Consider the following 13,223-nt stretch of genomic DNA (forward strand, 5'->3'; position numbering starts at 1 on the left):
ATTTATTTATGTATTTGTCTGTTAGGTTTTTGAAGAGCCTTCCATCAGCCTTTTTGCCCTGGAACACTGTGAAGGGAGAGAGTTACATCTCGAAGAGGCTGTGAATTCTGTGTTGAACAAGGACCTGCACTTTTATACCCAGTCTGTGTGGATAAAAAGTGGACTGTAAGTCTGGGAGAAGGTCTTCTCTGCTTTGCTCACAGATGTAGGACAGAATTGTGTGGTTGCTTTTTATTTCTCCACCACTGCTGCTTTGGCTACTGAGCCATGTCCACTGCACAGTAGCATGCAGTGGTCTGGGCGGAGCCTCCCTTGTAGGAGAAGGGCTGGGGCCCCAGCAGAGCCTGTGTAATTGAGTAGTTCTCCCAGATGACCTTCCCTCACTGAACCTACATTCCTTTAGGAGAGATTTCAGCAAGCAAACGCCATCACAAGGCAGATGACTGCTGACAAGACTAAGACCATTTTGTTGAGCTTTGATCCCTCAGCTTGTGTGTTCCAAAGGGTTTCCCACCAGGACGCTGTGTCACGGTGGACCACCCTGGCTGACCCAGCATGCCTACTACTTTTCCTTTGTTTATTTAGGGTGGACCCAGATTCCTCAGGGCTGCGTTTTTACAATTTTAGAGGCTGTCTTTAGGAAAGTATTAAAAGTTGTTATTTTTAAATATTTGAGACAGAGAGAGAAAGAGAGAATGGGTGTGTGTCAGGGCCTCCTGCCTTTGCAAATGAACTCCAGATGATTGCACAACTTCGTGCGTTGGGCTTTACAGGGGTAGTAGGAAGTGGAACCCACACGTCAGGCTTTGTAATCAAGCACCATTAACAGCTGAGCCCTCTCTCTAACCCCTAAAACATTATTAATATAAAAATTGGTTATGTTCTTGGGTATATGTGTACAAAAGAAATTGTGGTAGGCCTGAAGTGGAGGCTTTGTTTGTGTCCTAGAAATCTGCCTCATGGGCCATTTCTGAAGAGTTTAACATATAATCTAGCTTCTACTCATGCATTGCTGGTGTTTTCTACCAAAAGTTGACTATAAAAACAAACATAGCTTGATAGTTAATATAAAAATGGCTATTTTTATTTCTTGTGGCTTTTAAATTGTGTGGTAATCAACTCTGTTTGTTTAAATATTTGTGGGTAAGACACCAGAAAGCCAAGAAGATAAAATGAAAATTAAGCCAACCATTACAACAAATAGCTATTATATAATTCACATGCATAAGTTTAATTTTTCTTCTGCATAGTATTTCACATGGTTTGTTCTTTATTAAAATAAATTGATTTATTTTGTGTAAGCACAGGGTTCCAGAAGATTACTTACTGATTAACTAAGTGTACTTGGGCTGAATTTTACATCCTTATATAGGATTCTCACAATATTTATAGATAATTTTTTTTTTTATATTCCAGGGTTGAATTGATATCTGATTCACCACTGAAATGCCCTTCTCAATTTTAATCTTTCCTGGAAATGGTGCTATTTTACTTAGCCATTTTTTTAAAACTCTGTGTGGATTATTATCTACCTACAGTTCCAGACTTTCTACAAGAGAACTGTCACTAAGATTAAAGAATGTGAGGACTGTGTAAAGCCTTGGTGAGGGTACAAAGAGTTCACAGGATGCCCCTTAATGCACAGCCACCTATCTTCAGTGACAAGTAGTTATTTTCTTTTGTTCTAATTTAAAAAAAAAAAAACTTGACACTTTACATAAGTGTAGACAATAAACCATGATAATTCCTACCTCTCACCTCCATTTCCCCCTCTCACATATACCCTCCATTGAATCCCTTTCTTCTTTAAAATTAATCTTTCTTGTATTTTGATGTCATCCTCTTTTCCTCCTGTCATGAAGGTCTTGTGTAGGTAGTGTCAGGCACTGTGAGGTCATGGGTATCCAGGCCATTTTGTGTCTGAAGATTGCATTATAGCAGTTCTGCCCTTCTTGAGGCTCTTATGTCCTTTCTTCCGCCTCTTCTGCAATGGACCCTGAGCCTTGGAAGGTGTGGTAGAGATGTCTCAGTGCTGAGCACTCCTCTGTCAAGTCTTCTAGCACCATGGTGACTTCTGAGTCACCCCAGTGGTCACCGCCATCTGAAAAGAGAAGCTTCTCTAACCAAAAGTGAGAGTAGAATTAATATAAGGGTGTAAACATAAAAAAGTGCTTACAGGGAAGTTTGGTGGGCATAATATATGCATTTAGCCAGACAATAGCAGGCATCACTCCCCTTGGGCTTATGATCTCCCCAGATCTAGGCATTTCACTAGGTTTTCAGTACCAGACATGCATTCCCTCCCATGGAGTGGGCCTTCAGTCCAATTGGAGAATGGTTGGTTTCTCCCCTGCAGACATGCCAACGGGTGGTATTTTCTTATTCTCGCGCCACGTCAGATCTTTGATCCACGATGGTCACGGGGGACACGCCTCAGTGCCTCCTGCCACACAGCTCGTCTACCTGTGGAATTCACTAAGATCAATGTATCATCAGGTACAGGTGCTAACATCTTGACTAGATTATTACATAACAGAAACTTTTCACCTTTGTAAAGACTTTGTGGGACTGGAGAGGTGGTGAAGCTTCTGTGGTCACACTGCACTGCCAGTGCACCTGGCTTGTGGTCAAGCGGCGCTTGTCCACCCTGTTCAGGTGTTTATAATTTGGGTCAGTTTGATCTCAGCTGTAAGAAACAGGGCCAAGTTTTCCTAGTGATAGTCAGTTTAGGTTGGTAAATTCTCCCCAAGCCTTTATGGGTTCGATAAGTCAAGTTTTCCTCAGTTCCTCAGTTTTATGCACAAGTTGATTCCCGTCACTCCATCTTGCATCGACTAACCACTACCTTCTGGAAGATAAAGGAGGTTTTATCTGGAAACCTGAAGCGCTGAAGCCAGGGCCCTAGGAGCAATGGCTTCCCCCTCACTAGAATGAAACACCTGAGACAGATAACTGATAAAAGATTTATTTTAGTTTATGATTCTGAAAGTTTCAGTGTAAGCTCAGCTGCTTCCTTGCCTTGGGCCTCTGGGCAGTGTGCCAGATGAGAGTGTAAATGGGAGAAAAACTACCTACATTGTGAGATAGAAACACGAGGGAAACCGGAGTGCCAATGCCGTCTCTCAAGGACCTCCCATGAAGTCCTTCGTTGTGAAGATGCAGCCACGACCCAGTGGAGCTGCCCTGCAGACCAGGCCTTCAGCACACGGCCCCTATAGGGATGCCGGCCACTGCACGGCAGGCCCTGAGCTTTAGATGGCGCCTTTTCCTGGGAACTTGACCCTCCGAAGGGCAAACGTACTTCCATGCTTTTGACTCATGTTGGGTGACCCATTCTGAACCATGAGGGTTCTGCGTCTGAAGCAAACTGGATAACCACCTCATCCTGCTCCTGCACTTTCTTAAAGCACTACCTGCAATGACCTTGAGTCTAGCCCTGCTTTTTCTTCTTAGTCATGCAGTTGGGTACAAAAGCTAAAAGTAGGGCTCAGTAAATATTTTTCTCAAGGGGCAAATAGTCTCTTCAGTTTGAGGCCCATCTCTCACACGTACTCAGCCTTCCGTGGTGGCACAGAAGCAGCCACAGCCAGTCTGTGAAGGAATGGGCATGACTGCGCTCCATCAAAGGTGCCCTGGAGCTCACCTCCAGGCCCCATGCCCATCCACAGTTTAACACACCAGCATTAAAGGCAAGAGTGCGGGTGGCGATTTGAAAAGACTCCATCTTTGAAGTCAGAGTGAAGGGGGGACTTTTTTCATATGTGTGTGTGGGGGGAGATATACACCCCCACACCACTGCTAGCATGCATGTGGATGGCAGAGGGAAACCACAGATGTCAGGCCTCTCTTCCCATCTTAATTTGAGGCAGAGTATCTCATTGTTGACCACTGCATTGGCTAGGTTAGTGGGCCCACAGCTTGTGGGAGATTCTCCTTTCTCCACCTCCCATCTTGCTCCAGGTGCTCAGGGATTCATTTCTCTGCCACAGCATCTTTTTGTTTGTTTGTTTTGTTTTGTTTTTCGAGGTAGGGTCTCACTCTGGTCCAGGCTGACCTGGAATTAACTATGTCATCTCAGGGTGGCCTTGAACTCATGGCGATCCTCCTACCTCTGCCTCCCGAGTGCTGGGATTAAAGGTGTGCGCCACCATGCCCGGCTTTGCCACAGCATCTTTACCTGCGTCTTTTCTTGTGTTCTGGAGATCTGAACTCAGGGATTCACATTTGGACAACAAGCCCTTTATGCATGGAGCCATCTCCCAGCCTGAGAGGACTCTGGAAAACTACAAGCAGTCCTTGGCGGCCTTGGGAAGTTGTGGACTATACTGTAGGAGAAGAAAAGTGTGAAGAGATTGTAGCCATTGCAAAGAGCCTTAAAGTACATGTAACAATGATCTAAGGGTAGAAAAGCAATTTTATGCTGAGTAGCAGTAGGTGGCTGGGACTTGTCTTCTAGTGTAAAAGAGCTGTGAACATAACTGCTAGTGTTATCAAAGGAATATAAAAGGCTGGAGAGATGGCTTAGCAGTTAAGGCACTTGCCTGCAAAGCCTAACAACCTGGGTTTGATTTCCCAGGACCCACATAAAGCCAGTTACACAAAGTGGTGCTTATGTCTGGGGTCTGCTTGCTGCAGCTAGAGGCCCTGGTGCACCCATGCTCTCTTTTTGTCTCTCATCTCTCTCTCTGCTTGCAAATAAATAAATAAAATATCTAGGCTGGAGAGATGACTTAGCAGTTCAGGTACTTGCCAGCTAAGGCTAAGGACCTATGTTTGACTCTCCAGATCCCATGTTAGTCACACATACAAAGGTGAGGCAAGCACAAGGTCGCACATGCCCGTGAGGTAGTGCAAGTGTCTGGAATTCGATAGTAATAGCTGGGGTCCTGGTGCACCAATTCTCTCTCTGTTTCTGTCTTTCACTTGCTGTCTCTAAAATAAAACTCAATATTTTTTTAAAAAGAATATAGAATGTCTTAGAGAGAACCTCCTATCATTTTGGAACTGATGAGTCTAGCTTTTCAAATGGAATCCTATCATCTGACTCTAGATCCAACAGGCTTTCTCCTTGACTTCCCTACTTTTTGCTATGAGGGGAAAAGGGTGTAATTACTTTGTTTTAAATCTTGAAACCTAACCTTTTAAAGAATAAATACTGTAGGTATGACAGTATAAGTGTATGTAGTAAAGGGGTCACTGTTTCACGTTGTGGCGTACCATGTTTTTCCTTCCCACTCTCTTGTAGATGGATAGCTTATGAAGGGCCCAATTTCCTGGGGAGACAAACCCTCCTGGAGCCTGATGAGATCCCCAATTGGACAGCATTTAGTGGATGGAAAACAATTGGTTCCCTCCGTCCTATGAAGCAGGTAAGAAGTAAAGAACCATATATAGTTTGATTTTTCTGGTATAAATGTCATGAACAACAGCATCTGAAACGTGGCCACTTAGTTTGCTATTAATAAAGCCAGGTAGGGGAGTGTAGTATGTAAGAACACTGTACATTTGAACAAATTCACAAAATTTCACCCAAGGTTGCCAGTGAATTTTAGTGTTTAATCCAAAGTTTTATTGGCCATATTCACTCTTCATGGACATGTAAGATCACTTGAACTCTGAGGCAAGCAATGACTATTGAATTTATTTTGCTACTCTGCATTTTACTGTCTTAGTATTTGGAGCTTTCCTTTACATAGTCCTCAGGCTGGGTCCTGGCAACTTAATTAAAAGGGTATTTGTCACACACCTGCTGCTTGTCAATCTCATGTTCAGTAGCTTCCCACTGCACTTGGGATGCAATCTGTGTTTTCCTCGGTGGCCTGTGGGATCCGATTCCCCAGTGCTTCCGGCCTCATCACTCGCGTGTCTGTGTCACGTGCACCAAGGGGCAGAGTCCTTTACCACCCAGCCTGATAGCAGGGCTGTGCTGTGTAGAGTGTCCATCCTCACTCTTTAACACTTAATATTTTTCTATTGGAAAGTGGGAGGAGGAAGAGAATAAGAATGGGCACGTTAGTGCTTTCAGTCACTGTAAACAAACTCCAGATAGATGCATGTCCCACTGTGCATGTGGCTTTACATGGGTACTGGGGAATTGGACCCAGGTCATTAGGCTTTGCAGACAAAAGCCTGAATTGCTGAGCCATGTCTCAATGAAGGAATGAATGTACAAGTGGTTGGATGAATGATGCCCTATGATGATAGGATAGTAGGTTTAAAGATAACATAATTTATTGTGTTAAACATGCCCATTTCAAAGCAGTGTATGGGTCAAAGAAATTTCACATGTGTAGGGCTGAAGAGAAGTTTTAGGAATGATGGAGAAGCCAAGGAAGGTGGCCAGGGCTGTTCTGGGTAGCAGATGTGTACTTTGTGCCTCTCTGTTCTCCTTAGAAACACCATGTCACTTGTTTCTGACAGTAGCCCTTTGATACAGCAATTAGTACCCCTTCCCCATTTTTCAGTTGGAAAGTAAAGCTGAGAAGTGAAGCACAGTTATAAACAAACCAGTTAGAATGAAGATTTGAACCTGATAGCATGTTCTCAAATCTGTTTTTTCATATTTATTTAGTCGAGAGAGAGAGAGAGAGAGAAAGAGAAGGAAGCAGATAAAGAATGGGCATGCCAGGGCCTCTGGCCACTGTAAACGAATACCAGACACATGCGCCACCTTGTGCATCTGGCTTTACATGGGTACTGGGGAATTGAACCTGGGTCCTTTGGCTCTGCAGGTGAGCACCTTAACCACTAAGTCATTTCTCCAGCCCTAAAATTGGTGTTCTTAAGCACCTAGACTCAACTTTCTTCCAAAATGAGATCAGAATTTGGGGTTAGGGAGATACCCAGTCAGTACAGTGCTTGCCTTCCAAGCATAAGGACCCGAGCTTGATCCCCAGCACCTGTGTACAGGGCTCATGACTATAACGCCATCCCTGGAAAGGTGGAGACAGGTTCATCCCCAGGGATTACTGGCCAACCAGTCTAGCCTAATTGGTGAACTCCAGGCCAATGAGAGGTGCTGTCTCAAAAAAAAAAAAAAAACCAAACAACAGGGCTAAAGAGATGGCTTAGCGGTTTAGTGCTCACCTGTGAAGCCTAAGGGCCCTGGTTCGAGACTTCATTCCCTGGGACCCACATTAGCCAGATGCACAAGGGGGCGCATGCGTCTGGAGTTCATTTGCAGTGTGTGGAGGCCCTCGTGTGCCCATTCTCTCTCTCTCTTTCTCTCTGCCTCTTTATCTCTGTCTGTCACTCTCAAATACATAAATAAAAATAAACCAAAAAACTTTAAAAGAAAGACAAACAACAACAACAAAAAACAAAGGTGGATGATGTTTCTGAGGATGGCACCCAAGGGTGTCCTCTGGCCTCCCCCGTCATGTGTACTAACACACGCATACACTCCAATAAGACAGGATCAGCCCCTGCAGCGTTTGACCGTGTGCTCCATGCACTGAGCTGAGCACGTCACGGTGGGCCCGGTGCTGAGGCTCTGACACAGTGAAATAAAACATCAACCAAACTGGTCTGTTACCCCTGTCGCTGGCCCTCGGCCATGCTCATCCCCACCACTCGGGGTCTGTCAGCTCAGACTCCAGCTCTATCATTTGGAAGCAATGTAACTTTGGTAAATCTCTTCATTTTTTGGCACTTCAGCTTCCTCCACTGTTGAAACTGATCAAACAGTTAAAATCTCCTTGTTATGAATGTTCGATAACATGTACGAAGTACACAACCATGGGTTCTATTGCTCCTCTAATACATTTACTTTTAAACTGGCACGCCCATTCTCATTCTCTCTCTAGTAAATACATAAAGATAAATAAATAAAAAAAAACTTCAGCAGCCAAGTGTGACACTGAAAATATTCTTTTTTGTCTCCCATGCTGGGTTCCAACCGGGGCCTCACACTATTGAACACCTCATTTGTTTTTCTCATCTTACAGTGGGGGTTCCTTCCCTGCTGCAGGGGAAGAGGTCCCTTTCTGTCTCTCAGGGTCTTGTAGAGTACTAGCTAGAACAACAGTCTCTAATTTCACAAGTTATTTTATTTACGTAATTCTTTCATTGCACTCACTTTTGGAATGACAAGATTCTTATTCTGAGTTTAACAGTGAATTTCAAAATAATGCTTTTCTAGACTATATCTGCTACTGTTTGCTTAAGAGACAGCTTTGAAACCCTGCAACAAAATTCTTAGTTTCTAAAATAGTAGCATGTGGGTTATATTTAACTTTTTTATAGGGGTATTGGTACCCACTTGGGAATTAGGAAGCCAGCCGTCATTAATGCATGATCTTCTCTGAGGCTGGGAATTCAGAAGTCACTCAGGTACTTATGATGCCTGTCAGCGACTGTAGTGTAATTACAGAGGAGTCGGGCTACAAATGTGTAATAAGGGTAATTAGTACCTTGGTTGATTTAATTGATTAAAACTGTGATGTTTGCTTCTAAGGTAATTGGAGTTCTGTCATCTGTGAAGGTCATACTTGTTCCTTATGCATACAAGGAAATGAGACTATTAAAGTTACACTGAGGCTTCAGGAACTAATAGTTGCTGTGAAAGACAAGCTGAATTGCAGATGTTTAAGTGTGTTCTTACAGTTGTATTACTGTTGTCAGACATTTAAAAATAAAAGCTCAGGTCCTGGCAGCTGCATAGCTATGCTCCACGCTGTCCCCAGCATATCAGTGAGAAACAAGTACTAGTGAAAGCCAAGAAAGAGGTCTTCAGTGGGGTCACATTGGGAAGAGAAGCAGGTCCAGTGTCCCCCACCCCCTTCTAAACCTGTCTTTGTGGTACTGACATGAGGGTTAGGTTTAAAGAGACCTAGAGGTCCTTGACCAGAACGGTCCTGGTCAAGGTGTACTTTTGCCTTTTGCTGACTCATCATTGAGTAGGGTCAGGTCTGGCTTGCAGGTGTCTGATAAATTGTCAGAACTATGTGCAACTTTTCCCTGGGAGGCAGGTTCTTCTGGCTGGTCCTAGAGCTTCACTTTTCCTTCCCCCAGCATGGGACATTTTAAATCTTTCATTAGTCTGATAGCCAAAAGGACAGGCACGTGAGTCTCTCTCTCTCTTTCTCTCTCTCTCTTTTTTTTTTTTTTTCCCAAGTAGGGTTTTGCTGTATCCCAGTCTGACCTGGAATTCACTATGTAGTCTCAGGGTGGCCTCGAACTCACGGCAATCCTCCTACCTCTGCCTCCCAAGTGCTGGGATTAAAGGTGTGCCCCACCATGCCCGGCAAATGTGAGTTTTTCTTTAAAATACTTTCTCTGTTTACAGGAATGTTACAGTTATGAATGTGGAAGTAGCAAGTCACGTTTAAAAATACTGTTTGTCGGGCTGAAGAGATGGCTTAGCGGTTAAGGCACTAAGCCTAAGGACCCAGGTTCGATTCTCCAGGTCCCATGTAAGCCAGACGCACATGGTGGCACATGCATCTGGAATTTGTTTGTAGCGGCTACAGGCCCTGGTGCGCCCATTCTATCCTTCCCCCCATCTCTAATGAATAAAAATAAATTTAAAAAACAATATTGTTTGTCAAATAGAAGTCTTGCTCACTTGCTTTAAGCAACAAAAATAATTTGCCTTTCTATTTGGTTACTTTAAAGGCTCAAATACTAACTGGCTTCATGATGATGTGTCATTAACTTCAAAATTCAGTATTCATTGGTGATCTTACCATAACACTGTGCTTCATTTACCTAGCTAGCACTTAAGTTCCCCAGTGTGAAAGTGCTCTATGATATGTAGCAAAGCATTTGTGATGATTATGTAGCCACAGCTCTAACTGGGATGGCAGCTTTCACCCAAAAGAGGGGATGTTGGTATCCTGTATCTTACTGTATTAAGGCTGGAGGCCTGATTCCTGAGCCTAAAGGATGGTTTCTTCTGAGATGCAGTCATGTACCCCTTGGTTGGTTTCCTTACACTGATACTGTTGGAACTCAACTTAGTTTCTTTGTCTAAGAGTGCCCAGTGCATCTTTGCATGGGTGTTTGAACATCCCATTTAGAGGTAGGGTTTTGCTGCGAAGATCTGCAGATGCAACACATCTCTTTGATCTTATTTGTAAATCTTGGACTATGATTGTTTTCCTGAAAGGTTTCTGGTTATTTTGATTACTAGCATAATGGTAAAAAAGAAAAAACAAACAAACATGGGGCTTCATGCATGATATATACTAAATGACCCAATAAATATTAGGTAGCTTATTATCCCTAGTGGTTTCAGAGTTAATATTTAAAAAGAAACATCATATATATATATATATATATATATACATACACATATATATACATATATATATGTGTGTGTGTGTTTATATATATATAGGTATGTGTGTGTGTGCATATATATAAACACACACACACACACACATATGTGTGTGTGTCCCAGGCAAAGAAATGAAGTTATTTTGTTACTAGTCTTTTGAAGACAGAAATTGTAATTATTTTTTGCTTTGAAGAAAGATAAAAGTCCTCAGTTGTGTGGGGTTTCCAGGACCTTCTCGCAGTCATTTGCCATTTAATCATAGCCCAGAACGATGTGTCTGATTGCCATGCTTGTCCCTGCTGTGCTGTTGTCAGACCCATGTTGCCCTTATCTGGTCCCTAGTCCCTTTCTCCTACATTCAGTCTCTGTCGGGGATGTGATAAAACGTACCAACTCCCTAATTCTTGTGTAGCCCCAGCCCTTGCTACACGGAGTTCTGGGTGGGTGAAACCACTGCCTTTCACCCTTTCAGAAGGGTCATTTCCAGAGGGGCTGCATGCTATCAGCCACCATGTGTAATGGGAAGTGTGCGGGACTGCTAGTTTATGCTTATCTCATCTCCCTTCCTCGGCTAGCTCCCCACTTTGGAAGGATTGCCTCAGACCAGGAAGCTGACTTCTAAATGGCTCTTTCTCCTGTCCTAGCCTGCAGTGTACATCAGAATAAAGAACAGAGCCCAGAATGCGTACCTGACCGTCACTGGCAATCTCCTCGACCCCCGGGCAACGTCTGTGTGCGTCGCTCCCTACAGCGGGAAGGACACTCAGATCTGGCACTACTGCCGAGGGCTCTTTAAATCCAAGGTACTGACACTGCTTCCAGATGTTCAGCCTTATGTCTTTTTTGCCAACTACAATACCGCCAGATCACCTGGCATTAGACAATGCCCTTGGCTTCCTAGAAATAGTTCATTGTATGATCATTGAAATACTGGCATGTGTGCTGCCAAAGTATTTAAGTAAAATGGATTAGAATTTGTTAATTTAGAAAATCCAGCTTGAGCGGGGCGTGGTGGTGCATGCCTTTAATCCCAGCACTTGGGAGGCAGAGGTAGGAGGATTGCCGTGAGTTCGAGGCCACCCTGAGACTCCACAGTGAATTCCAGGTCAGCCTGGGCTAGAGTGAGACCTTACCTCGAAAAACCAAAAAAAAAAAAAAAAAAAAAAAAAAAAGAGAAAAGAAAAGAAAATCCAGCTTCATATTTTAAACAAAAGCTAAGGTTATCCCATACTAAATGTTTTTTTTTTTTTTTTTTCTTAGCAGAGCCAGACTGGTCAGGGTACTTTTGTGAGAAGGCCTTTCCTTGATGGCCTACATAAATCAGTTGTGTGATTCTATATTTGCCAACACCCTTTTGTTTCAAAATATACAATAAGGTTTTAGTAGAAGAAACTTTTTTTCAAAGATGCTTTAAGGGCTGGAGAGGTGGCTTAGCGGTTAAGGTGCTTGCCTGCAAAACCTAAGGACCCAGATTCAATTCCATAGTACTCAGGTAAGCCAGATGCACAAGGTGGCACATGTGTCTGCAGTTAGCTTGCAGTGGCTAGAGGCCCTAATGTGCCAACTTTCTCATTCTCTCTGCTGTCTCTCTCCTCTCTCTGCTTACAAATAACATTCTCAATGATGCTTTAAAGTGAAATTTAGGTTTCTTTGTCCCTCCATTATTTGATATTCTGAGAGACACAGCACTAATTCAGAACAAAAACAGCTATTTTTATTTTATCACCAATAGCTTGCCTACTTCTCATGCTTCAAAATCAAAAAGCATATAAAAGCAACTAGTGTTGGGCTGTCTTTCATCTTTGTGTGTGTGTGGTGTGCATGTGCACAGAGCCAAAGGTTGATGTTAGGTGTCTTCCTCAATTGCTCTCCATATTACTTTTTGAGACATGTCTCTCACTAAACCTGCAACTCAACGATTTGACAAAGACTAGCTGACCAACAAGCCTGGAAATCCTTCTCTCTCTATCTTTGCAGCTGTGGGATTACAGGCACATGTTGCATGCCCCATGTTCACAAGGGTACTGGGCATCCAAACTCGGGTTCTCACGTTTACATGGCTAGTTCCATTAAGTCTTCTTCCCAACCCCTCATTTTTTAATAGAAAAATAAGCTTGACACAAGTCCCTGTTAGCTCAAATATATTAATATTTACTTCATTTTAATAAGCCCTTCAAAAAAACAAGTATAATACCTCTGTTTTAGTTTCAGTGACCTTCACTCCTCTTTGACCATAAAGGTTTTCAAAAAGCTACTGAAAAAATTATGAATAAATAAATAAGACATGTCTATGTCTTATTCACCCAAAGAAAAAGAGTGTTCTGTTTTGGCAAATGCAGTACTACCATTTCACTCATTCACCCTTTGTAGGCTACAGATACATGCCTAGATGTGATTGGTGGCCGTGACACCCCGGGAGCCAAGGTAGCCCTGTGGATTGAGCATGGGCAATTCAGGCAGAAGTGGAGAGTGAACAAAAACAGAACCATCAGCTCCTATCTCAGCGATGAACTTGTCCTTGATGTTAAAGGTGGGCCTTTGATAATTCCCAATGCATTCTGTCCTTAAATGTCAGTTAAGTTCTAAATCATCTCCTTCTGGGTAAAGGATATCCTTTTAAGAGACATGTCAAGTCATTCTGAATTATACTTGGAGAAAAAAGTTTGTGCAACAATCCCCCCCCCCCAAAAAAAAAGCCTCAACTGTGTAAAAAAAAAAAAGTTCATTAGTACAGTTCAAAATGTTCATTTGCAGCAGCTATTTTCATGAGGTCTGACAACTCTACATTTGAAAAATCAGTCAGTAAGCCGGTTCCTTGGACAGAAGCACCTTTTTCTTGCCCCAAATTGCTGTGGCCCTTAAAAGCCCTCACTCAAGATTTATGGCAGGTCTCCATTAACCTTATTTCTGCATTCAGCAAGTTCAGAGCCAGGTTTATTTATGG

The 13,223-nt window shown here is 43.0% G+C and overlaps 1 protein-coding gene across 1 annotated transcript in view; it reads left to right on the forward strand.

Moving 5' to 3' along the window:
- Positions 1 to 13,223, forward strand: part of Crybg3 (crystallin beta-gamma domain containing 3) — a 124,954-nt gene that overhangs the window by 109,730 nt on the left and 2,001 nt on the right. The window contains exons 18-21 of the mRNA XM_045147411.1: positions 26 to 165; positions 5,246 to 5,369; positions 10,924 to 11,082; positions 12,650 to 12,809. Of these exons, the coding sequence (XP_045003346.1) occupies positions 26 to 165; positions 5,246 to 5,369; positions 10,924 to 11,082; positions 12,650 to 12,809 (583 nt within the window). The remainder of the gene's footprint in view (positions 1 to 25; positions 166 to 5,245; positions 5,370 to 10,923; positions 11,083 to 12,649; positions 12,810 to 13,223) is intronic.

This window comes from Jaculus jaculus, chromosome 4 (genome assembly GCF_020740685.1).
Source record: "Jaculus jaculus isolate mJacJac1 chromosome 4, mJacJac1.mat.Y.cur, whole genome shotgun sequence".
Lineage (NCBI taxonomy): Eukaryota > Metazoa > Chordata > Mammalia > Rodentia > Dipodidae > Jaculus > Jaculus jaculus.